The sequence below is a fragment of the Myotis myotis genome, unplaced genomic scaffold (genome assembly GCF_014108235.1).
Source record: "Myotis myotis isolate mMyoMyo1 unplaced genomic scaffold, mMyoMyo1.p scaffold_m19_p_8, whole genome shotgun sequence".
Classification (NCBI taxonomy): domain Eukaryota; kingdom Metazoa; phylum Chordata; class Mammalia; order Chiroptera; family Vespertilionidae; genus Myotis; species Myotis myotis.
The window spans coordinates 19,397,002-19,424,377 of record NW_023416390.1 but is presented as its reverse complement, the minus strand read 5'-3'; the positions used below and the strand labels follow the sequence as shown (position 1 = coordinate 19,424,377).

Below are 27,376 nucleotides of genomic sequence, written 5' to 3'. Positions count from 1 at the left end.
AAAAAGTAATTCAAATAGGAGTATAATAATTTGGTCATCTTTATTTAGGGGGAAAATTAAATCTCAATCCTCTTCCTCATTGCTGTTTGTTTGTTCTGTCAAGAAATGAAGGTAGGTAGATAAGGGAGTCAAGATAAATTTTAACGGAGCTTGTGAATACAAATATGCACAATAAAAAACTCAGGTGGGGTAATTGGTCTCTCTCTTCCTGGGCAGGTATTGGCATCATAAAACCAGGCTTACTGTAGAGAGAAAAAATCTATATCATAAAAGGTCTGTGGTCATGACACCGTAACGGTGGAACAACCAAACCATTGGTCACCAGAAGGTGCATGGAGCACCTCTCGTGGGCCGGGACTCGTGGCTTGGCAGGGCTGGTGGGGCTTGCGTGGGGCTGGCGGGGCTGGCACAGTGAAGGCAGGTCCCATGGCTCACGCAAGGGTAGGTCTTGGTCTCTTGTGATTTTGTGCGCTGAGCTTCTAGTAAATAATAAAAGTAAGCACTTTTCAGGGTCAATCCACAAATTTTCAGTTCTCAATTCTTGATCAACAAATACCTGAGCACTGATCCAGAAAAGATGAAAAATAATGTGATTCTAAGGGGGCAAAGGAAATAGGGGCTTGACTTGAACTGCTTTGAAGGGCTGCCTGGTATTTCCAGTGCTGTCTGTATGAAACCCAGTTACTGCAGCAAACAGGAAAATGGATCATTGGGTGGACAATGGCACTTACGATCCCATCTTGACTTCCCAGTGGAGCATCCCTCTGGACACAGGAAGGAATAGATGTTACTTATGGCCATGGACTGGGCTGCCTCTGGTGCATCGTTTACTCCTGCAGTGTCTTTCTTTTCTAATCTATAAAATATAAATAAGTAATTTTTTCTCTTGTAAGCAGCCCAGGGCAGTTTTTGCTTAGGTTTATAAATATACATTTTTAAAGCATTCTGGAACTTAATTAGGAATGTGTATCTTAGATCTGTGATAAATACTTGTAATTACATCTTAAGGGAGCTATCCACTTTATTTGTTAAAGACATTTCTTTAAATTACACTAAAGGTATTAATTATTGACCACATTCCGTAAACAAGCAAAAATAAATGATGTGGGACTAAAGATGTAAAACAGGCCTTTCAAATCCAGGCAGGATTCTCCAAATCGCTATATGGAACAAGAAAGAAAATCTTCACCTAGAAGAGTTATTATAAGAATTGAGAAACATATGTCACATGAAGAAATACATATTAAGAATACAACAAATTGTGGTCATCCATTTATTTATTTATTCACTTATCCATTTATCTATTAGGGCACCCAGTTCCAACCAATATTCTGGCATTAATCTTATTGGTATATCTAACTTTAATTTCTTCCCAATTTTCTATACTACACCTGATTTATCAGCCTTTTTAAATGGTGAAAGTTTCTTGCCTGGAACTTAAAGTTCCTGTTAATTTTTTTCTAAGCATATTATTAAGTAACACAAAATTAAGAGCTGTGCAATGTTACCCAATGGAATCATTCACAAAAGTCTGGTGCTTATGAGGAAACCTGGGCATGTTTAGCAGCAATAAAGCAAAAGCTGGCAACTTATTTTGTTGATGTGAATGATATAAAACAAGAGGCAAAATGATCAGGAAAAGATAAAATGGAATTGGAAGGGATTAAGGGGATTTACCATGACTTAACTGTTCCTATAAGCGTAGTAAGGAGACAGTGAAGTTGCATCAATTTTGATATTTGAAAATTGGAGCTCAGTTTGAGCTTTCAGATATCTCCTATGTTTCATTTTCATTATTTGTTGATATTCTCTCAGGCTGGACTGAGGATTTGATACTGAATATTTAGTAAGGAAGCTCCTCATTTACACTTATTGTCTCAGAGCCAGAAACAAAGTGCTGTGATTTCAAATTCTAAATCTTCTGTAGTTGGCCACCTTTTTTTAAAAAAATAGAAACCCACCTCTGTCTACAGAAGGATTTTCTTTTGTGTTACAGCAGAGCTTCATGCTTCTTTCACCTTTTCCAGAGATTGAAGTGGGAAGAGAGAATGGCGTGAGGCGTGCAATTTTAGTATCTATTATATCTGAAGACAAAGCATTTGAAGACTTTTAACATCCTTCTGTTTTTCTTCACATCATTAGGCTGAGAGAATAAAAGCACCTGCTTGCATCAGACACAAAAGGGGCTGCTATAAAGTCCACTAGACATGCATAAAAAGGGAAAAGGAGGAAGAAAGAAAATACACGATGCTACTCACCTAGTTCATGCACTGAGTCACAGTCCAGTTTAATGACTGGACTTACAGCAAGGATTTAATTTCATAGTTCACTCAGAAATGTCTAATCCTGGAAGGGCAGTTTCAAAATGGGAAAAGAAGGTTAATTGCCTGGAGGTTAATGTGTCAATTACATATAATTCTCAGATATCAATGGCCCCAAATAAAGATAGGGTGGCCAGGGTTTGTTTTGCTAACATGATGAACCCTGTGTGTTTTCCGTTCTCTCAGTCTTCTTAAGCATAGAGACCTGGGTAGTTCTCTTGTCCAACAAGAGCATTTCCAGGTTAGGTACCTAAAAGGTGTTCAGGGGCCATCGGTGGATTGTTTGAATGAATAACGGTGCCACATTCGCTGATGTAGACACACATACTGAAACAGTATCTACCCAAGAAGGGACAACAGAAGATAAACAACAGCAGGGACGCATAAGAACCAGGATTTTTTAAATTAGGAAGGGATTTGAAGGCAATATTGCCTACAATTTAGAAGAGTAACATTTCTATGAAAGCAGCCATGTGGCAAAGTCAGAGGAGTCTACTAGATCAGTACTCTCTCAAGTGGTCAAGGAGGATGGCAGAAGCTAACTACGATGCTCACTGATCTTGCATTACTCTTGTCTGCTCAGTGGTGGAGAATGCCACCCCAAATTTGACAATGAAAGCCAGAGGAGTCTGGGGGAATGAAATGGCATCACTTTCCTTGGTTGTCATCTTTAAAAATCTGAAGGGACTGCAGTATGAAACTGACCCACTAATAAAGCTGTATCATTTACCTTTATGAGAATATCTTCAAAGTGCTGCCAGCTGGCTAATGGCTAACCTATTTTTTCAATATGAGGAGAGAGATCTTGGGAATTCACATTGGGTATAAGCAGAATTCACATTTCTTTAAGCAGGAAAAAATAAAAAAGACTATCCAGGCAGCTCATTTGGTATAGTTTTAATAAATTAAGCTATGTCTTTCAAACCTGCTGAATTTCCTTGAAAGTATGAATTGAATATTTGCAGTTGGGAAAACTAGTCGTTGGAAGTTTGATATGATATTCCCACCAGGCTCAGAGTCAGGGGTCCTTCAGATAAGTTGAGGGATAGTAGATAAAAGATCAGATCCCAGGACAATCCCCAAAACCAGTTGAATAAGCAAATATGTAAATAAAGAGCATGGCAATCAGTTTGAACAGTGAGATGACTTTTAGAGACCTAGAAATGATCTAAAAACACATTTATTAATAATTCAGAAACAATGCAAATAGATGGCACATATTTGCCAACACCAATAAGAAGTTTGTAGGATTATAAGAAACCCTTAAAGGACTCAATTAAGCTTGGTAATGGGGTAAACACAGCAGCAGATGATGCGCAGTAGAGAGGAAGATGAAGGTAATATACAATGAACAATTTGAAGTCCTGCATTTAATGAGTTCTGATTAGCCTTGCCTCACATGAAGAGAGATTCCCAGCTAGTGTCATAAACAGGGTCGGGAGGATCTCGGCAAACATCCTAGGTCAAGGAGTTACTCACCACATTTGCAAACAGTGGATAGAATTTATCAAACCAGAGAGCATGGTTATAAAGCTGTTTTTGAACTGGCTTATAGGTAAGATTCCATTATAATGAGTTTTCTCTGGTACTTCAATAACTGAACCTCCTAGTTAAGGTCGAATGCAATTCCAGTATATCATCATTAAAAAGAAAAGTGTGGAGTATTTCAAACACATTGGCAAGCATACAAATGACACAAACACTCATGTATCCACTACCTAACTTTATCAAACCTGAGGATTTTTATGCCATGTTTTTTTTCAGAATTTTTTTTTTTTTAAAGAAGTAAAACATTAAGGTACCATTGAGGTCCTTGTGTAAACCTCCCAGATCAATTTCTATTTCTTTCTTCTTTCTTGAAGAAAAACAATATCATAAATTCAGTGTGTAGCATTCCCATGCTTATATTATACTAGAGGCCCGGTGCACGAAATTCAGGCGGGGGGGAGGGGGGGTGGGGCAGGGTTGTCCCTCAGCCTGGCCTGCACCCTGTCCAATCTGGGACATCCCTCTCAAAATCCTTGACTGCTGGCTCCCAACCGCTTGCCTGCCTACCTGCCTGATTGTCCCTAACCACTTCTACCTGCCAGCCTGATCACCCCCTAACCACTCCCCTGCCAGCCTGATCAATGCCTAACTGCTCCCCTGCTGACCTGGTTCCCCCCAACTGCCCTCCCCTGCAGGCCCGGTCCCCCCCAACTGCCCTCCCCTGCCAGCCTGGTCATCCCTAACTGCCCTCCCCTGCCAGCCTGGTCATCCCTAACTGCCCTCCCCTGCTGGCCATCTTGTGGTGGCCATCTTGTGATGACATCACGGCAGCCATCTTGTGACCACATGGGGGCGGCCATCTTGTGTGAGGGTGTGATGGTCAATTTGCATATCACCTCTTTATTATATAGAATATTTGTACTACATATTTATATACTTGATACTTATACACTATTATCTTGCAGGATTTTGAGAAGTTCTGTGATTTCTGAATTTTCTTTAATTTCATTGTTGTTGAACCAATTTACTCCTTGCAGCTGGGGAGCATGCACACCATAAGGAACTGTGGTGTCTCATTAAGAGGGTATTAGAAACACGTGCTGCAGGATTTAAATTTTGGGGGATGATTGAGGGGGTCCTAGGAAGCAGGGTTTTGTTCCAAAATTGGTGCTGACAGGAATCAGGGACAATCGATGATTCTTTGCAGAAGAGTATCTTTGAAAATTTCCTTGCTATGTAGTCTGTCAAGTAGTTTATTTTCTTCTTCTCTTACTATAAACAGTGCTGCCCTGAATCTTTATTTTCTATGTCCCCTAGTATAGTGTAAGTGTTTTTTTTTTCCAGTTTTATTGAGATACTTGAGGCCCAGTGCACAAAATTCACGCATGGGGAGGGAGTCCCTCAGCCTGGCCTGCATCCTCTCCCAATCCGGGACCCCTTGGGGGATGTCCGACAGTCGGACATCCCTCTTGCAATCTGGGGCTGCTGGCTCCTAACTGCCTGCCTGCCTGCCTGCCTGATCACTCCTAAACTTTCTGCCTGCTTGCCTGATCACCCCTAACCACTCTGCCTGCCTGCCTGATCATCCCAACCACTCTGCCTGTCTGCCTGACTGCCCCTAACCACTCACCTGCCTGCCTGATCACCCCTAACCACTTTGCCTGCCTGCCTGATCACCCCTAAATGCTCGCCTGCCTGCCTGATCAACCCTAACTGCTTCTGCCTCAGCCCCTGCTGCTGCAGCTTCATCTGGAAGGATATCTGGAAGGATGTCTGGAATGACATCCAAAAGGTCAGGTTGTTTGGCTGTCCGGTCTAATTAGCATATTATGCTTATTATTATAGATAATTGGCACATAACATTATATTAGTTTAAGGTATTACAACATAATGATTGACATATCTGTACATTGTGAAATGATCACCACAGCACATTTAGTTATATCCATCAACTTACATGGTTACAATTTTTTTCTTGTGATGAGAAATTTTAAAGTCTACTCAACTTAGCAACTTTAAATATGCAATACAGTATTGCTAACTATAAACTCTATGCTATACATGAAATCCCCAGGACTTATTGATCTTGTAACTGAAAGTTTGTACTGTTTGTCCACAGGTTTTTAAACGTTATATAAATGGTAACCCATTCTAGCATCTTTTCGCATCATATTTTTTAGGCTGAACATAATGTTTTGCTAAGCATTACATTTTTTGTTGTTGTTAATCCTCACCTGAGGATATTTTTTCCATTGATTTTTTTAGATAGATTGGGAGAGAGGAAAATAGATACAGAGAGAGAAACATCAATGTGAGAGAAACATCCATTGATTGCCTCCCATACATACCCTGACTGGGGCCAGGGATCAAACCTGCAACAGAGGTATGTACCCTTGACTGGAATCGAACTTGCAGACCTTCTGTCCGCAGGCTAACGCTCTATTCACTGAGCCAAACTGGCTAGAGCCAGCATTACATTTTCTATATTTATCTCCATTGACTTATGCAGCGTCATTGTATTCATTTTTTACCACAAACACCATTCATAGATGTATCACTTCCTATCCATTGTTTTTTAATGAGCATCTTAAGTGCTTAGTACTTTTTTTCAATTTTTTTCCCAATAGTATCATGATGACTATTCTTTTATGTCTATTTGGGCACGTGTGCATGTGTCTCTAGTGTATTTACCTGGAGCTATGCACATTTTAACCTTTGAATGTGGCCAAATGCTTTCCACAGTGGTGTTACTATACTCCCTTTCCCCACCGTAGGATGAGAGTGCCCACTGCGGCATGTTCTCCCCTACACTTGATGTTCTTGTTGCTTGAGGTATGACTTCTCTCTGTCTAGAAAAAGCTGCTGTACCTTTCCTAGTACATTTATTTATTTTTATTGTATTGTATGGACACTGTGAACTGAATAAGTGATCATTCTAATTCAGATTCAAATTTGCAGCCAACGTCTAATAACACACAGACCCTTGGCACCTATTCCCGTGCTGTCTTTATGTTTTCTGACCCTTGTCTGTTCTCATTCTGACCTCCTCATTACTTAATTTTTCCCATTATGGCATGTGTACTTTTATAAGCCTCTCCAAATGCTTCTGGGGTGAAATCCCCTTCTCCAAGCAATGTCTTAGACAACTTTTGCTGAAGGACTCACACGGTGATGCACAACAGGAGTGCTAAGGTGCTTGCTGAATTACTAGAGCTGAGCCAGTTAGTGAGGTGGCAGTTTATAAGTAGTGTTAGTATGTTAAGACTCAAAGCCAAGATATTTCCTTAAGCAAAATGTTTCCTCCCAGGCCTCTTTTCTGTTGGGGATATGTGAGATTATGGGTTAAGCCACTGCTTCCCAAAGCGTACCCTATGGAATATTGGTTCCCAGGATATAATCCAGTGCTAACCTAAAATACAGGAAGAAAGAGGAAAAAAAGAGAGAGAAAGAAAACCATATTCTGGGCTCACATGTGGAAATATGAATTAACTAAAGTTATTCATGATTTTTACTGAAAAACTTCTTGGAGTCTTTAATATGCAAATGTATTCTGACTTCCCCAGAACAGGAGATATTAGTTTCCTGAACTCATTGGCCCCAGAGGCTGGTTTATGCAAATCCTGATGCTCCCCTGCTTCCCACTCCCCCAGTCTCCAACATCCCATTGGAAACCATCGTGATGGGAGAGGAATTAACCCTTCATTTCATATCCTTAGTCCAAGCATTGTGATTGAACTACCTAGATGGCTGGGTGACATGCAATGGGGTTAACAGAGCAACACATCCCTCACAAATCAGGATAGACGTGGAGGCACTGAGGATGCACCATTCCTCCCTTTGCCAGATGGTAACTGATGTGGATGGGTCTGTGGAAGAGGGCAATGTCTTAGGGGAGGGGCTGCAACTAATAGGGCTCAGCACCTAGGCCCGCGGTTCTCAACTTGTGGGTCGCGACCCCTTTGGCGGTAGAACAACCCTTTCACAGGGGTCGCCTAAGACCATCCTGCATATCAAATATTTACATTACAATTCATAACAGTAGCAACATTACAGTTATGAAGTAGCAACGAAAATAATTTTATGGTTGGGTCACAACATGAGGAACTGTATTTAAAGGGCAAGAAGGTTGAGAACCACTGACCTAGGCTCTCAACCCACTGACACCAACCCAACCAGCCCAGTCTTACCAATGTGTACCCAGCTTCATATCAGCCCTGCCTCAGAGGTCAAAGGGCACTTTCCTGGTTAGCCACATGTAAGGAGAATTAGGAGGCTAAGTTTTATAGGAAGAATGTTCTACAATGAAATAAGGACCTAAGGTTTCTTTTAACTTGAATTTAGATTTAGGAGGAAATAAAAGTTGCCAGGTTTATGTTTGCAAATATCCCTGTCAGGGAGGTTTTTTAAAATGCAATTGTGGATCTTTGTTACTAAAAGACAAAATTTCAGACAAACAAAATGTTAGTTACTGTTAGGCCTCATCTAACAATACAAACAGACCCCACTCACCCACGATGAGCCATAGGACTCAACTTTCCTTGCCAAGTGGGGATATTTTGAATTGTATTAATGAGATTCTCATTTTTCAACTTCTCCAGATTCAGTCCATGTGGGAGTTTATTATCTGGCACGTATGTGCTACTGTTATGTCTCCAAAGTTTGAATCAAACCAATTTTGTTTACAATTTAAATAGAGCAGGCCATGGACTTTGGAATCCATCCCCCAACAGGATCTCCTTAACATTCAGAAAGGAGGGGGCACATTCTATTCTGAAAACTCAGCAAGGTGGGTTATGGGGCCCTTTGGGACCATCAGTTCACGTGGGCACTTTAAGATCAAATAGATAACATCCAAAGGGATAGCAAGGTCCCAAGTCCAAATGACCTTATCTTCTTATCTTAAAAAGTAATAATAGTAATAAGCCAAAGACGTAAAGGAGGCAGGACTCTTTCTCCACTTCCTTTGCACCTGCAATGTCGTAGCCAAAGTCCCTAAATTATCTCCACAGGGACATGTTTTGCACCTTTCCAAACCTGTTGGCTATGGTACTTGAAGGAATCTGTGAGGGATATGGGGGATGTAGAAAAGATCCTAGCAGGTAGGACACCATCTCAAATGACCCAAGGTTTGTTCTTGTTCTCTGTGGCTCTATTCATTAAAACTATACAGGTGCCAACCTCTGGAGTATAGGATCTGCTTACGTAATGCTTTCAGGATTAGGCATCTTGCTTCAGCCCTTGCTACCAGAAGCAGCCTACCTTTTTTGCCAATGAATTTGAACTTGGAAAAGTACCTGCACTATGAAGCAAGACTTGCCTGGGGAGAATTAGGAAGAATGTGTCATGGCACCACACCCACTAAGCAAGCAGTAATTGAAGCACTACGCCAGTTGATACAGGTACATATTATGAATTACTAGGGAGAGAAACACATCATGCAATACTCCTAACCATTCATTGGCTCAAGACACAGAGATGGGAGGCCAGGTAGAGCAGCAAAGCCCCAGCCACTGCGTGGAAAATAAGATAAACGTTGCGACAGCAGTCTGATGAGCAATGGTAACTCATGATTCTCTGGGGCCTTTCCTCTTCCATGATCAGAGTACCTTACACAGGCTCTATCTAATTAATCCTCCTTGTGCCCTGTGAGGCGGCAAGGCCCATTATCCTCAATTTGGTAGATGTGGAAACAGAGACAGAGAGAGGTTAATTTACCTCTGGTGATTCAGTGACTCAACAGCAACACCAGAGGTGGCACCTGCTGCTCAAATTCTCAGATTGTTCCCTCCAAAATATGCTGAAACTTAGCTAAACGAAATGTTGTTTTCGTTAGCGTCATGTGTCACGCGGTTCTAGCTCTATCTCTGACATTTTATTTTTCATGTGAGCTTGAGCAAATTGCTTGTTCCCACTGAGTTTACCTGCAAAATGGGTATAACACTTGCCTTGCCTTTGGGCTCATGTGAAATGATGATTGTTTAATTCTTCTAAAAAACATGAAGTTTTTTAAACCAATGTTTCACTTTTTCCAATACATGTTATTTTTATACATAATATTTCTGACAATTGAGGAAAAAATGACTTCTACCTGCACTTTTAAAAATTAAAGAGTGATGAGCTTTGAAACCACTCTCTCTCTGCCCTCTTCTCTCTTACACACACACACACACACATACACACATTATATTTTTAGTCTTTACATGAAAAAAATTTAAATGGAAGAATGAACCTTACTTAGCAATTCACTCAGTGCCAGACACACAGTATCTGTTCATATTTATTGAATAGATAATGAATGGATTCACTTTGTGGATAATAAATTTAGTTGTTGAAATTACAGCTGTCAATGTGGAATAGCTAGATATTTGAGGAAACCAAGATAAAGTGCCTATAACAATAAGTGCTACTAGTTATGCGAATCAATATCAATCTATTCATTTCTATAAGGCACAGGAATATAATGCATTACTATCCACTGAACTTACTATACCCATTGTTATCTTTTGATCTTACTATAATAATAGGACAAAATTTGAAACATTGTCCTACAAATAATAAAGATAAAGATGTAGATTATGTTAAAGTCCCAAATCATGCAGTATTCCTGTCACCCTCAGGGGTTTATTCATTCATGGATTCATTTATTAATATAATTAATGATTACTTGCAATCTTGCAATGAGTCAAGCATTTTGCTAAGAACCATGTAAGGATTCCCCCCTCCCCCCCAAAAAAAATAGCTGATTTTTTAATCCAGTCTCTCAAAATGTGGAATTTTATTGAGTTAGTATCAATCTACAGATTCAGTCATATTAGAATTTAACTCTAGCCTACAGTCTCTCTGGGCCACAAAGATTAGAAAAAAATAAAATCCCTATTTATAGAAATTGGAGTCAGAAGTGTATTTGATCTTACCTGGTGATGGGCAGGAAACAGGACACCTCCCTTCAGAGAACAACCCAATCCTACAAGTGGAAAGCGCATGGGAGGGACAGGGACAGCCCTATGGGTTCCTGATAGAATGTTGTGAAATAACTTGAAAGGCTAGTTATATCATTTATAATTTTACTTATCTCTTTAAAGTGTAATAAAGAACAAAATATGCTAAAAATGACAAGGAGGATAAAATGACTTACTTTAGTAAAATATTACAAATATACTTCTGAAATTAATTTCTTTTTCCATATTTTCTTTATTTATATCTGGTTATTTAAATTATTTGTAGACAATGTTTCTGGACATGCTTGTCTCATTTTGTGCTCTTGTTATGGTGATAATTTTTGTGTGTGGTGTTTCACAAGGAGTCTTATCATTTGCCTGATCAGACGGCCTGCTACTTATTCTGCCAACGTGACTCTATATCCAAAAAGTTAAAAATATATAATCCCCAAATGAATCCCTTCATATTTTGAAAAGCCAGGTATTTCCTTTTAAGATTTATCATCTATGCCTTTAATGGGATAAAGACCAAATTACTTTTCACCTAGAAATACAAAAAACAAAACCTAGGCTGTGTTCTGACTTGCTTTTAAAAAAACAAAGAAACACATAAAAGTCTTCCAATTCTACCATAACTATAATGTTTGCAAATATTACCTTGGCAGCCTACAAAATATGCTTCCTGAGCCTAGTGATGTCAAATGGAAGTAGATTCATTACAGAAAAGACTGTGACATTTCTTTCTTTAATAATATCATAGAGACTAGCACTTCTGTAGATAGTGCCAGTGAGCAATGTGCTCCTGAATTTATTATGGAAGTGGGTAAAAATTCTGTGCTGGTGAAAAAGTGAAAGGGGTAAAGGAAGATGTTGGGAGAATGTGTATTCTGGACTGTCAGTGACTAAGAGATAGAGGAGTAAAGTGAGAGAGAGGAGTAGCAGGAGAGAAAATGAACAGGAAGTAGTAAATAAAGGAGGTAGTAAGGGGAAAGGAAAGAAAAAAGATAGAGAAATAGATGAACAGGGATATTAAGTAGATGAGATGAGAGGAGAGGAGAGGAGAGGAGAGGAGAGGAGGGAAGAAGAAAATAAGTGAAAACAAGAAGTGAACAAGGCAGAAGAGGGAGAAGGATGAGTGTAAGAAAGGTCATCCTTCCAAGAATCAACAAACTACAGCCAGAGAGCCAAACCCAACCTACTCACTTCTTTGTAAACAAAGTTTTATTGGAATACGACCAGGCCCCTTGATGTACATGTGGCCTATGACTGTTTTCCTGCTACAATGCCAGAGTTGGCTAATTGTGATGGAGACAGTTGATTGTATGTGATCCCAAACTTAAAATATTTACTTTCTGGCTCTTATGAAAAAGTTTGCAGTAAACCCAGTTGTTCTCAAACTTTAGCATGCAACAGAATTGCCTGGAGGGCTTATTAAAGATTGCTGTATCCCACCCCCCAGAGTTAAACATATCTGGAGTGGGATCTCAAATTTTCTTGTCTAATAAGTTCCCAGGTGATGCTGATGCTGTTGTCCAGGGACCACACTTTGAGAACCACTGCTCTAATCTTCACATTATATCGCTCTAAATTAGGGCTTCTGTGCAGAAAGGGAAAGGAATATCAAAGGTGTTCTCTCTATTAGGTAAACATAGATACATTGCTTGATATCACAGTTGTTTACAAAATATCTACTTAAAAAAAATCTTTAGAAATGGATCTTTTTGTAAAGCTGGTTTCATTCTTAATGAAAAGTAAATTTGATTTAGGTAAAACCTTAGGTGATTAAAGGTCTGTTCCTAAAACTGTTTTGTAGTCTGGTTTGATTCCTCTCCCTGAAGTAGCATTGGATTCTGTTAATGCCATTGCTTGTCTGTGTCACTAATGTCAACTGTATCCAGTTTATGTGGGGAACCTCTCCTCACCTATAGGGGGCTCCATAGACAACCTCACTGCCTCTACCTGGAGCCCCTAAGAAACTAAGCCGTAGATGATGGAATTTTGCTTCCCACCTACGCCACCTCTTAGATTATGCTGGAGTCTTCTGACTCTAATTTCCCATAAATTGCAAATTCTTCGATAGCTTTTCTCCTAGAGATGGGCATGAATGTTGTCCTAGGTGTGAGACCTTTGGCAATCATGATTCCAAGAACTTAATCCAGCCTAAACACCCATCTCAAGACCCTGAACAAAAATTTCCCCTGCAAGTAGAGCCATGGTTTGCACAGTTGTGATCTTTCTCTATTTGTATCCTTAAATCCGGGCTCTGGCTACGAATGTGGGCAACCACTTATTAGCCTTAACTTTGCATGATTCACACTTCATATATGGAAGTTTTGTAAGGGATAGAGAAATGTTTCTCTTTCTCTGCATCCTAGCATTAAAAATATAAAGAGAAACATAATTTGGGAACTTGAAAGTTCCAGAGACACCTTCAGAATAGGAGTTCAACTTAGAATTAGCAGCTCTTTAAAATGTGTGAAGGGCCCGGCTGGCATGACTCTGTGGTTGAGTATCGACCTATGAACCAGGAAGTCATGGTTCCATTCCTGGTTAGGCTACATGCCCAGGTTGTGTGTTCAGTCCCTAGTGTGGAGTGTGCAGGAGGCATCCAATCAATAATTCTCATCATTGATGCTTCTATCTCTCTCCCTTTCTCTCTGAAATCGATACAAATATATTTTTAAAAAATGTTTGATGGTTTCATTCCACCATTGTTCTGAGTGGTTACTCCCTTGCACACATAATTGAGATGGACAGAAGATAAAAAATCATTTTTTTACAAGAAAGCTACAGTAGAGTTTAATTTTAATTAATTTTGACTTGTTAGTTCTAGAGCATTTATAGATTTTGTGAAAAGTTGATGTGCATGAAAAAGTATATTATGGATATCAAAGAAGAATGAATGATGTAAATGTATGTTATATGCCTCGCATAGCATGTGGAATACAGTAGATGCTTAATAAATCAGTGCTAAAATTGCTGTAACAGGCCTCTTTATCTTAATGAGTGTATGTTTCTTGGTTAAGAAATCATGGTAAGTGTTTGCTTTGGCAGCACATATACTAAAATTGGAATGATACAGAGAAGATTAGCATGGCCCCTGTGCAAGGATGACATGCAAATTTGTGAAGCGTTCCATATTTTTTATGCTAAGCGAAATAAACCAGTCGGAGAAAGATAAATATCACATGATCTCATTCATATGTGGGATATAATGATCAACATAATTTGATGAACAAAAATAGATCCAGACACAGATGGCAGGGGAGGTGGCGGGGGCGAGGGGGCGGTTAGAGAACAACTAAAGGACTTGTATGCATGCATATTAGCATAACCAATGGGCACAGACACAGGGACGGTGGGAGCTTGCCCAGGGTGGGAATGGTTTTGAGGGGGTCAATTGGGGAAAAAGAAGACATATGTAAAACTTAAGACAATTAAAAAAATGATGGTAAAATACGTAGTGCAGGCAGTTCATGTTCTGTGTAGCACTGTGCTAACTAAAGCTTTGCGCACCTAAACCAATTCTTCATTTGCATAAACCCATTGTGACTGGTTAAATATCAATTATCTATAGAACTATGCAAAATGTATACTGTCTGTACTTGGTTTTTGTTTTTGTTGTTGTTGTTGTTTTTAAATCTTCATCCAGACTTGTTTTTTTAAAAAATCCTGTGATTTCCCAGTCCCTCTGGCCCAAGGGGACTATGATGACTCACTTTTTACCCACCTTGCTATGAAAATGGCTTTACTTTTTCTTAGTATAAAAAAAAAATGCCTGATAGTACTATCAACAATAAAAATACTTAAAAATGAAAAAAGAAATAATGCCTTGATGGCTGGCTGGAATAGCTTAGTGGCTGAGCCTCAACCTATGAACCAGGAGGTCCCAGTTCGATTTCTGGTCAGGGGACATGCCTGGGTTGTGGGCTTAATCCACAGTAGGGGGCATGCAGGAGGCAGCTGATCAGTGATTCTCTCTCATCATAGATATTTCTATCTCTCTCCCTCTCTCCCTTCCTCTCTGAAATCAATAAAAACATATTAAAAAATCCTGTGATAAATTTTTCTGTTGAGTAGGCATATATATACAACACACTAGTAGCCCAGTGCATGAAATTCGTGCACTGGGGTGGTGGGGGGGAGGAAAGGGGCCCCTCAGTCTGGCCTTCACCCTCTCCAATCTGAGACCCCTCAGGGAATGTCCAATTACCTGTTTGTGCCCACACTTTTAACAGATAACAGCTCCATTGTTGTTTCTTTCGTATGCTTAAAACCATTGGAATTAGTAGGTATTTAAAGTGTGTATACATTTTTGGGGGACACCCTGTATATCTCTAGTCAACAGTGAAAGAAACCAACAGCAGATTTGGAACCCCCAGTCAGGGAACCTCGCTCACTCCCCACATGTCTCCCCACTTCACTTTCCACCTTCGTGGGCAGCAGGAAAATCAACATTTTCTCTCATTAATTCAGAAAAGCACGTCCTGTCACCCACACGCTGCCTGACAGGAGTGCGCTAGGCCCCAAGCAAGCAGGGCTCAGTCAGGGCAGCCTTTGCTCATGGGTGCTGGCACCCAAAGTGCACATTCCTTCTCTACAGTCGCCCTGACTATCCCACTGTTTCACTGAGAGGACAGAATTCCTCTCCACCTCTGGGTTCTTGATCTTGAACACTGACCGAAGGCACCTCAGCGAGGGCCGCCCGCGTCCACCAGGTGTGTCTGTCTGCACCTGCACCTGCCTCAGCACCTGCATTAACCCCCCAGAGGTGATCTCGTAGCTGCACTGGCCTCCGTGGGAACAAGGCATCACCACTCCACCCTCTCACTGTCATCTCACAGGCGCCCACTCCCAGCACCCAGAACACCCAGACACTCTCCAAAGGATGTGAGCGCATCAGAGGGGATGTGTGCACATCCTGTGGGGGTGTTAGGTATGCCGGGTTGATGGAAGTGCGGTGGAGAGGCAGGGGGAACTTGTGCATGCCTTGGTTTGCAACTGTTGCAGGTGCGGGAGGGTGACAGTGTGCTGGGGGATGTGCACACCAGAGGCCTCTGGCTTTGCAGATCCGCAAACCCCTGTGGTGTGGCCAGGAGGACGTCAGTCTGGCCCGCCATGGTGGCTGTCCCTGCGATCCTGCACCTTCTGGGCCAGGAGGTGGATCTTGCGCAGCCACTCCTGGGCACTGATGGCCCGCAGGCGCTACTTCAGCTCAGCCTGCAGGCTCCGCTTGGCGTGCTCACAGCTGTCACCACCGCCATGTGGGGAGTACAGGCCGCCCTCCGCTGGCCTGCCTCCCCTGTCCAGAGGCTCTCTGCGCTGCTACCTGCCTAGAGTGACTGGGGCTGGGTGGAAGCCAGGTGTCCTTCCCTGCCCAACCCCGGCTGATCCACCCCTGTGCGAGCTGCCGCCCCGCTGGAAGGGTCATGGATCCAGGTCCTAGGACCGCGGACAGTCTCCAGCACTGCCCTCCCCACCTGGCAGGGTCACAGATCTGGTCCTGGACCATGGACAGCCTTGCTCGCTGCTGCCTGCCTTCAGTATGCAAATTAGCCGCCATCTTGTTGCTTCAGGGTGGGGGACCCCACTGGGGTGCCTGGCCAGTCTGGATGAGGGGATGATGGGCTGTTTTCAGGCTGGCAGGCAACTGAGGCTCCCAACCTCTCCTTTTTTTCTTTTCTTTTTTTATTCTGGGATTTATTTACCTTCTATGGCTGTCACTGGAGCTGAGACCCGGCTTTAGCTCTGAGGCCTGGCTGCAGCTCTGAGACCTCAGCTGCTGAAAGCAGGGATCTGGGTTTGTTTGGGTTCTATAATTGAAACACTGTTGCGGTCCTGCTGGCTGAAGCCCGGCTGGCTGAAAGCAGGTTTCTGGGGAATGTTTAGCTTCTATATTTGCAACATTGTTTCTTAGAGTTGCAGCTCAGAGGCCGGCAGCGGCAGGCGGGAACATTGGCTTTCTCCTCTGGGGAATGTTTAGCTTCTATATTTGCAACATTGTTTCTTAGAGTTGCAGCTCAGAGGCCGGCAGCGGCAGGCGGGAACATTGGCTTTCTCCGTCACTGGAGCAAGCAAGCCTTCTATTCACTTCAGCTGCCTGGCTGCTGGCTGCCATCTTGATTGACAGTTAATTTGCATATATCCTGCTGATTAGCCAATGGGAAGGGTGTCGGGGTTATGGTCAATTTGCATGTTTCTCTTTTAAAATATATATATCTATATATATCTATATATATCTATCTATATATATATATATTTTTTTTAATCTTCAAAGAATATTATGGGTTTAAATTCTTTCAAATTTTCTTCTAATAATTTGCAAACTTTAGTCAATGCCAGAAAAAGTAAAATTGGATGTCATGTGCCACCTCTTCCCAGGTCTTCTTTCCATGACTTCTTTTTCCTTCTTTTCCTGTTACAATATAGCTTCCCTTGAGCTTCCGCTGTTTTCAGTACTGCCTGGCTCAGTCATACTATCACCTTGATAAGACGCATAGAACAGAGGGGGTCACTGTTTTTGTTGCCCTTCCACCTGCCTTCCATTTAAACTACCCACTGCACATGTTTGACATGAACTAGAATTAAACCCAATTGCAGACCAGCACCCTAGTAAGAAGCCACAGTTGCAATCTGTGTAACTGGTGGAATACCATTAATAATGAAATTGCACTGCAGAATTGTAAAGGTCATGCTGTATGCAGTTCACTGGGGCAGAATTTTGTTATAGAGGGATTATGCGTAACGTGAACAGCCAATTTGACAGCTATGCTCTAGCTTATTCAAGGGATTGTCCTACAATGAATATATTGCAGGTTCATTGCAATTTTCACTTGGCTGTAATATTAGGAGAGACCTGGTCTTTCTGGTGTCAAAAAGAGAAGCTGCTTAGAAGGTAGGACTAAGTAGTTGGGTGGATTTGTCTTTCTAATTTCTTCCGAATTTTCAAAACTTTAATTCATACTGGTATGATTTTATGTATTAGGTATTTCTATGACTGCTATAACAAATCACCACAAACTTAGTGTCTTACAAATAACACCAACTTATTTTACAGTTGCGAAGGTCAGAAGTCTGAAATTTAGTCTTCGCACTTAAAAATTATGGTGTTGGCAGGGCTACATTCCCTCTGGAGGTTCCAAGATAATCTGTTTCCCTGCCTTTTGAAGCTTCTAGAAAAAGCCCACTTTCCTCGGTTTTTGTCTCCTTTCTCCAACTTCAAAGTCAAGAGTATAACATCTTCCAATCTCCCTTTCTCTCTCTCTCTCTCTCCTCTCTCTCTCTCTCTCTCTCTCTCTCTCTCTCTCTCTCTCTCTCTCTCTCATCTGACAAACTTTCTTATTGCCCCTTCCCTTTTATTTCCAATTTTCTTTCTTTGTCTTGATCTGTATGTAAGTTGGATGAATCAAAGCTTGATTTATTATTCTCTCTGCTAATATATGAATGCATGCTTAACCATGTCGCTCCTACTGTGTTTTTTAAAACTTTTCCCTCTTTCTTTTTATAATGAAAACAGATCTCTTTCACAATGAAAACACAATATTTTTAACAGAATTTTGAGGAAGTTAAGGTTTTGCTTTTTAGTCTTCAGTTTGGAATTACTCTTATAGTTTCTAAATCTGCCTTTTTGGAAAGTTCAGGGTCCCCATGTTCCCGAAAGGGAGGAATCTAGAGTTTCAATATCAAAAGTAATTGTGGAAAGATTTGTACTTTTCAGCTTGCCTATTGTCTCGATTCATGTGTATGCCATCTTCATAGTTTATAAAGCAGATGTTAAAGGTTATAAAACCCTCTACTGTTATAGTTCTTGTTTTCTGTAACAAAAAAACAACAACAAGGAAAATCTGCATGTTCACTCACACCATTAGTATTGGTTTTTAAACAGGAAAAAGTATTGTGTGCATAGGATACTTAATTTGCTATTATATTAAATTTTGAGGAGACCAAAAATATTTTTGGTAGCTGGAGGATTGTCTGAATTTATAACAACCTTAATTAGAAAAGAAGACATGGCCATTTGGGAAAGAATTGTTCATATATACTCAAACAAAAGTAAATTTCATGTGAAATATACCACCCAGAGGGGGAAAAAAATCCCTACAGATTTTTATATATGCATATATTATCATATATTTTTTAAAAGATGAGGACTGTTCTGGTCATACTGCCTTCTGGCTTGCTCTTTTTAATTAACAATATATTATAAACATTTTCTGTGTTATTTGACATTTTTATTGGCTGCATTGTCTTTTATTATATGGATACACTGTGATTTGTTTTTAAAACACTCTAGAAAACATTCTTGCAGCCATTTCCTTAGAATAAAACAAGATTTCATGGCATTTTGACTTTTGGTATGTAGGGGACCCAAACAGTCATAATCCAGAAGGTAATTTCCCAAACAGGGTAACTACATCTCTTTCCCTTCCCAGGTACATGTCATAGTGATGTAACTATTGTTTGTTTTACATTTCAGGTTACCTTGCACCTCGAAACCTTCCTAGTACTGGCTTCTTCCCGTTCCTGCAAACCCTACTGTGTGACACAGATTCTAAATGCAAAGACACACCCTATGGCCCACAGGATCTGCTTCGCAGGAAAGGGATTGATGACGCGTTATTTAAAGACAGGTAGGGGCACTTCCCAAGTGTGTTCAGTTGTTTGGAGAGGATAGAGCTTATGAGATACCCAGGAAACCATCCTAGGCTAGATATATAACTTTATTTTATGTATCTCCAAGTGGGATGCTTTAAATCTGAATGGAAAGGTGGATACTAGCTGAAATTACCACATGTATTTTAAGCATAATCTACTTTTGATGAATTACCCAAACTTTGTTTTTTAAACTGGGTGGCCAAGCAATCCTCCTTTATTCCCTAAAAGATTCCCTATCCCTCCTCAAATTGTCAGGGACACATTGCCCTATGATCACAAGTATAAGATGTAGAGCAATGTCAAGGGCATGATCTCCTGGAAGAATAACATTAATATTACTCTATGTGATACTTCCAGATATAACAGAAACTAAGAAATGCAAAAAAGGAAATTAAAGGTCTAGAAATCAAAGTAATAAAGTTGAGATTATACTTAATTGAACAACAACCTTTAAAAATGAGGTTAATGTATGTCCTATTTTATGGTGTGAGCAGCAGCTGAAGAATAAAAAGAGAGACTCTAGACCATTTACCATCTTAATTTTCCTTTTTTTTTTCTTTTTATATTTTTATTGGTTTCAGAGAGGAAGGGAGAGGAATAGAGAGAGAGATAGAAACATCAATGATAAGAAAGAATCATTGACTGGCTGCCTCCTGCACGCCCCCAACTGGGGATTGAGCCCGCAACCCAGGCATGTGCCCCTGACCAGAATCAAACCTGGGACCCTTCGTTCCACAGTCTGATGCTCTATTCACTGAGCCAAGTCAGCTGGGGCCCATCTTAATTTTCCATCATGGGATTCTAAACCGAGATACCCCAGGAGCCCACCTGTCTATAGGGTAAAAGAGTATTATAATTTTAATTGACCATGAGATAATTTGGGTAGAGATGCATTTTTAAGTGCCTCAGCAAAAGTTTATATTTATCTATCATCAGAAATACTTGTTTCCAGAATTTTAATTTTAATTCCTTGGTGTGTAGCATCACCTCTCCTTTAATATCATCATCATGATTTTGGCCATCAAATAGTATGGGTGATACTTTAAGAGAGAGCAACTATGAGCTGTTTAGTATATAATATAAATGTGTCAGGAATTGTCATGGGAAGTGATTTGGGGCATGTAATTGTTGGGTTGCTAATTCACATTGGTTTTGTTGTTGCCATAAGTTATTTAGGCTTGATGCTTAAAACATGCTCATGTTCATTCATTTACTTATTCATTTATTTAAGAGGTAATGACTAAGATGTTTCTATGTTCCAGGTGCCATTCTAGGCACTGCGACATAGAGGTGAATCAGACAAATTCTCTACCCACTTGTCACTTGCACTCTAGTGGAAGTACAAGCAAAACAAAAAAAAATCAAATAAATAAGCAGCATAATTACTGACAATAAGTGTGATAGCAAGAAAATAATGCAGGTTAAGAGATAGAAGTTGAAAGGTAGGAAGTTGAGTGGTGAGAGAAGGTGGCATGGGGGTAAAGACCAACAAGGACAAGGAGAAACCAGCACCAGCATGTAAACATCTGGAACAGAATGTTCCGGGCACATAAATAGCCAATGATCCTGAGGTAGGGACAAACATGACCATTTAACAGAAAATCAGCTAATCTGGCTAGAACATTGTGAGAAACAATGAAACTGATAGGAGATGTGCTGATAAGGAAGACAGGAGATAGCATGCAGAATCTAATACGTAGGGAAAGGAATGGATCTGCATTTTATTTTTAGTATACAGAGAAGCCATTGGAAAGCTTTAAGCAAATAAATATCATGACATATTGTTTATGAGACTAACTGTTCTAAGCATATACAAGCATAACCCCTGCTAGCACAAGTTTCATTACTCTGAAAGGAGACCAAAAGCTAATGAGAGCCTATGACCTCGCGTAGTCAGTGTAGAGGTAAGATGATCTATGTGTCCCTATGCGAGTGGTGAGTTAGGTGTGATCTATGACTCTGTTCTAGCAGGGGAGGTAAAATACTATATCAGTAACAATTAATAGGAGGGAGTGCAATGGAGAGCGCCAGGAGGATGCTGAAGCTAGCACCCGCCATTTTCAAACTTTCATCTGGGGGATTCAGGTGACTCTTCATGAAGGTTTAAAAAATATATATATTTTATTGATTTCAGAGAGGAAGGGGGGAGGGAGAGAGAGAGAGAGAGAGAGAGAGAAACATCAATGATGAGAGAGAATCATTGATGGACTACCTCCTCTACACCCCTACTGGGGATTGAGCCCCCAACCTGAGCATGTGTCCTAACCAGGAATCAAACTGTGACCTCCTGATTCATAGGTCTGTGCTCAACCACTGAGCCACACCAACCAAGCTTCATGAAGGGTTTTGACTTGAGCTGGACATATCATGACTAAGCATTAGAGAAGATATGGGAATAATTAATATCTATTATTTGTAAATTAAATTATAGCTCCCCTCTGGGGCTTTCTTCTTTACTTTTTTTTGTTTTTAAATGAAGAACACAATAACAATGAGGAAAATAGTTAACATTATCTAAGAAGTATATAAATATACCTTCCCCCCAGAAGTATTTTTCTATGTAATATAATAGAAAATCAAACTTATGAGAGTTGCCTGAGATGAGCCGTTGCGTTAGTTTTGCAACGATGATTAAAGTCCAGGTTTATTTTATCTTCTGTTGATTATTCTCTATACAGCTGACAATATCTGTTTTTTAAAATTTTATTCTAACCTCAAACAGATTGTCTAGCTCAAGCTGTGTATTAAGTATTTTTTTCTAAACTACCAAGTAATTGGAGCTTAATTTAGAAAATTATATACAATAATAAAATTGCATTAATGGTATTTCCCACCATGCTATTAACTTTTATGCTTTATATAGCCATGCAATGAAACTGAGCATGGTTACTGGGTAAGCCGTTCCACTAAATTGCTTCCCTTTGGTGAAGAAAGATTTGCCAGCACAGCCTCATTAAGAGACAAAATAGTCTTCTTTTTCTCTTTTATAAGTGAGGGGAAAAGTGCCATCTTTGGCCTCATCAGAAGAGGCCCACCATGTTTATTGTAATAGAATGCTCTCTGAAAGACATGATGATCACATTGCAGTCACTATTTGCTGGCCAGTTACCAAGTGTGCTTTGATGTATTTTTGCATTGGCACTGGCCTCCTGTCATTAAATTCATACTTCTCTGGGCATTAGCTTCAGGATGAGGTGCTTTAAAAATAAAATTTAATGCTATACTCAGCGTCCACTCTAACCAGCTGTCTGAAAAAAGAAAAGATTACATTTATGTGTTTTTTTTCTACTTTGCACAATGGATGAGCCAACATCACAGGACTTACCCTTGTGGTCCTTCCTGCTTGCACTGCCTCCAAGAATATATCAGAACAGTGGGAGGCCTGGCTGTGCTATTGCTCACACAGCTGGCAAATGGCAAAGATCATCCTCCAGAGTCACAGGGTCATTATTTGGAGGAGTGATGCAGCATTCCTGCAGATCCTGGAGGGGAAATGCCTCTATGGCTTTGCTCCCTATCTCTGTCATGTCGGCGCTCATCCATGACCCATGATTTCTGAATTCATATCTCTGTTCCTATTAAATGGCTCCTTCTATAGAACTTAAAACAGAGCTAATCAGATTTTATTTGGGATCATTTTAAAGTGCCAAGGCTCCTGTTTAGTATTTAAAAATATGTGCTTAGAAACTGACCTGAAGAGATTATTGGGAATGTAAGGTGAGAGGAAGTAGAGCAGCATGTATCTTCATTTGCCTATAAAGATGAAATAGGCTGTATATGTCAAACATTGGGCTGAATTAATTTCAGTGTAATTTATAGCTATTTGGTAATAATTTTAGTGAGTATTCATGTAAAAATAAAGGTTCATTTTTTATTAGAAAACAAATTTGAGGTATGTCTTAACTACAATGCATATATATATGTATTCAAAGTCTCTCTTAATATCAAATATCCGAAGACAAAGCAACATACTAAGGTATTGCTAAATTTTAATATCTTAACATCCTAACTGATATAGATTGGTGATTGGTAAGTGGGCCACTTAGAAAAGAGAAATATTTTGAACATGGACAGGCAGGATTATATCTGAAGCATGAATGACCCCGAAGGAATAAAGTCAGGATTAAATACAAAAAATAATGAAAAAAAAGTTTAATTTTTTTAATGAATGACTTCTACTTGAGAGTAGATAGGAAGGACAACTGCATCAAATCACCAAGAGGCCCTTGATGCCATTTGCAAGTTCTTATTTGTAGTTTTAGGTCAATAATGGATGTCATCTGGACATTCATGGGATCAAACAGGTTTCGAGCACTTCTTGCATCTTTTTTCCAATAGTAACTAGATACCCATGTAACTATAATTATGGGGGAAAAGAGAAAAATAGAAAAAGTTAACTAGTCCTGAGAGAGAAAAAAAAAGAATTTCTTAATTTTCTTTTCAGGATTTGCCATATGTGTCTGTTCTGGTAGGAAGTCCTTTTATAGACAGAATGTACCATGGCACACATGGATACCACCTACACAGGTGGTCTTTCCAGTCACAGGAAACACAAAGACACCCGGTAGAAGTGCATAAGATGATCTAGAATTTATAGAAATGTGACATTTCCCAAATACAACTGTTGTTAGACATGTCTGAGAAGAAGTAAAATCTACTCTGGGCCTGGTTTTTCTCCGAGTACCTTAAATTTAACATTTTGAGTCCAAGGTGTTTCTTTTATTGAATTCCATTCCAAAATAGAGCCCTTTAGACACCACTGAGGCAGAATCTAATTCTGTAGCAGCTTAAAGGAGAGGACCTTAGCCATCTCTATGCTACTGTGCACGTGGTTGGGTCCAGCAAAAGGTAGTTAAATGGTGCCATGGGTCACCTGGAGACTTGAGTCAGGCTTTCCTGCCTCACCCAGAAGGTTAATTTTCTGGACTCAGAAAGCTCATGTGCTGGGCTCAGGGACATCTAAGATTTGCATAATGCTCTAAAATACATCTAAGAGGTATCCAGTATGAAATGCATTCTCTAAGATTTCCTTAGAACTATTCAGAGTTCCAGAATAGGACTTGCAAGTCTCCTGAGTTGGTTTTAGGGAGTGGGTGTGGGGATGAGTCATCATGGAGTAAATCCATATCTGTCATAGCCTAGTGGAGGGTTTCTTGACCTCAGCATGATTGCTCCTTGTGGACAGATAATTTTTTTAAAATACATTTCTTTATTGATTTCAGAGAGGAAGGAAGAGGGAGAGAGAGATAAAAACATAAATGATAAGAGAGAATCATTGATTGGCTGCCTCCTGCATGCCCCCTACTGGGGATTGAGCCCGCAACTCAGGCATGTGCCCTTGGCCGGAATCGAACCTGGGACCCTTCAGTCCGCAGGCCGACACTCTATCCACTGAGCCAAACCAGCTAGGGCATGGACAGATAATTTTTGTGTGTCCTGTACATTGTAGGATGTTTAGCAGCATCCCTGACCTCTACCCACTAGATGCCAGTAGCACCACCCACTTCCAGTTGTGACAATCAAATATGTCTTCAGACATTGCCAAATGTCCCCCTGGGGTTGGGGAGGGAATTGTCCACAGTTGATATTCACTGGCCCAGTGAAAGGGTAAAGGTAAATTTTTAAGGTAGCACATTTTAAAGAATTAAGGTCCTAGAATCTTGCTCTACAAGAAACACAAGTAACTCTCATTTAGCAGCCCCTGTAGTGTGTTCCCATTATTCCCCATGCATGTTCCTACTTAGCTAGTTCAATTAATGCACAATTCCTGGTTTTCTTATTTGATTTGCCCATTTATTATATGTGGTGTGAATTTAATACATTTGGTGAGTTAATGAATGAATATGATGGGTACAGTGTCACATTATACATTAGGGTCTGTGATGTCACCCCTGGGATTTTTCCTCTTTCAAGGGCCTTTGCAGAACCAAGTATGCAATAGTGGAGGGAAGACCAGGCTATGTAAGAAAAGATGCTTCCTTAGCTATCCGTTCTTCCAAGTGGTAGTCTTTATTATCTAGAATTCAATGCTTATCCTATGCTAAATACCCTACCATCTGCCAACACAACACATTGTAGAGTTTTCTCAAGAATTTTAAAGTCTATGAAGGGGAAAAGTGATCATTACTACAAATGGAAAATTCCTGTTATAAGTAAACTGATAAATTAAATAATAAAATGAAGAAGGTGTTACAAAACCCTAGGTGAGGTCCTTTGCCTTGTCCCTACTCACTAGCCAATGCTTACAGGTTTCAGATCTATGAATAATAGGGGTGCATTCAGTTGCTGTCCAGAGACGTTGAAGGTTCTAGTGTTCTAGAGGGGCTATATGTGGAGCATAGATGTATAAGCATGGGACTTCAGCTCCATTGTAAGGGGTAAGTCTGTGTCTCTGCACCATCTTCTTTTGTGGGTACTTTGGTGTTTAATATTGGTGAGTACCTATGATGATAGGGCCCAGGCAGCAAGAATTCATAACAACCTTGCAAAGTAACTATATTATTCCTAATTTTCAGATGAAGGAAGCAATGATTGAGGCCTTTTAGAAAGAGGCAGAGCTTGGATTCCAAAGATATTTTGCTACACCCCAGCAATATGGCCACTTTTCATTTAATCAATCATCTGAGCTGTGGTCCAGTACTGTGCTAGGTGCTTGGAATAAAAAAATGAATGAGACATGGTGCCTACTTCCAAAAATGTCACAGCCTAAAATGGAGAAGTGGTAAGAATAGGCACACAAACATAAAGCACTTAAAATTGGTATAAAATAAGTATGTAAAAGTGCTGAAATTATATCAAATAGAAGAAAGGGTGCTGTCTCTCACCTACCATTTTAAGAAGCAGATAGTGCTCTGTCTATATGATCATGCTAATTACAAAGTTCAGAGATTACCATGATTAATTCAGTAAGACTGGTTAGCTTGCTGCCCTCCTTTAGTAATTTAATGGAGAGTTAATAGAATTAATTACTTTTGCCTGGGGGAAGTAGCTGTGTTTCAACTTATAACCTTAATTTATCTTTTTACCCACAACACTCTCTGTTTTACATTTATTTTGTGGTTTCCATTTTAAACATCTAAAAACAATAGGGTTTTTTGTGTGCAGTGATAGTGAACACATGGCATCGTACCACACACTGTAAATGCAAAATAAAACAGGAATATCTGCAGGCAGACTAATGTTAAAACACACATGATATCATGAACTCTTGCCCCAACAAAAAGACCAGCTAAGATGACATCAAAAGAGATGGACCACTTCCTCACTCATGTTACATGGAATTCATTCCTGGGAGACCACGGAATCATGGACACGCCCTGACCAAGGACAGGTCCCGTTAGAAAGAGCCCTCCTTGTCTGGAAACAGCCATTTCACTATTGAGCAAATTCAGAACTGCTGAGCCAGCAGCTTGCTGGGAAGGGATGAGTTTGTTTTTCTTTGGTGTTTAGGACTCTTATCTAAGTGTGGGAAGATGGGCAAGGTGTCCTCTGTAGAGCATGTGCAGCTTTTCATTCTCCAAGCTCACACTTTCTCAGTTTCCTATCGCCTCTTCTCCCTCCCCTCCCATTTATTATTCAGTCTCCTTTTGCTCTTGTTCCTTCTTTTTTCACTTTGATCTTCGTCATTCTCCCTTTGGTTTTTGTTGTTGTCCCCAATCCTTAAAATTTTTATGTAGGCAGTTTTTCCTTGTATTTTTGAAATGCGTTGATACTCAATAGTCTTCCTTATAGTATTTCAAAGTCAACTAAAAAAATGTTGATGAAAAGAAAAGTGAACCTGACTTTCTCAAACTTCTGCATGAGGGAAGGGAAAGGTTCAGGTCAGTTCTTATTTTTATCTCAATAGCTTCCCATCCAAATAGGCAGCATGAGGAATGTAAAAATATTTAGGGGAATATAGTCATGGTCATGAATAATTCAAATATACATTAAGAATGCAAAACTTTTGAAGCAAAAGGTACATTTTATAGAGAA

The 27,376-nt window shown here is 40.1% G+C and overlaps 1 protein-coding gene, 1 long non-coding RNA gene and 1 other non-coding gene across 8 annotated transcripts in view; 2 read left to right on the top strand and 1 right to left on the bottom strand.

Moving 5' to 3' along the window:
• ABCA12 (ATP binding cassette subfamily A member 12) overlaps window positions 1–27,376 on the top strand; it is a 176,191-nt gene that overhangs the window by 39,535 nt on the left and 109,280 nt on the right. For all 6 annotated transcript variants that reach the window (XM_036319527.1, XM_036319526.1, XM_036319525.1 and 3 more), the window contains one exon: window positions 19,224–19,377. In XM_036319527.1, the coding sequence (XP_036175420.1) occupies window positions 19,224–19,377 (154 nt within the window). The remainder of the gene's footprint in view (window positions 1–19,223; window positions 19,378–27,376) is intronic.
• LOC118661423 lies at window positions 121–10,764 on the bottom strand. Its single transcript, XR_004969339.1, has 5 exons — window positions 10,724–10,764; window positions 2,259–2,346; window positions 1,962–2,018; window positions 732–856; window positions 121–479 (listed from the first exon to the last, which is right to left on the bottom strand). It is a non-coding gene; the product is annotated as an uncharacterized LOC118661423 (long non-coding RNA).
• Window positions 13,786–13,892, top strand: LOC118662395. Its single transcript, XR_004969749.1, has one exon. It is a non-coding gene; the product is annotated as a U6 spliceosomal RNA (small nuclear RNA).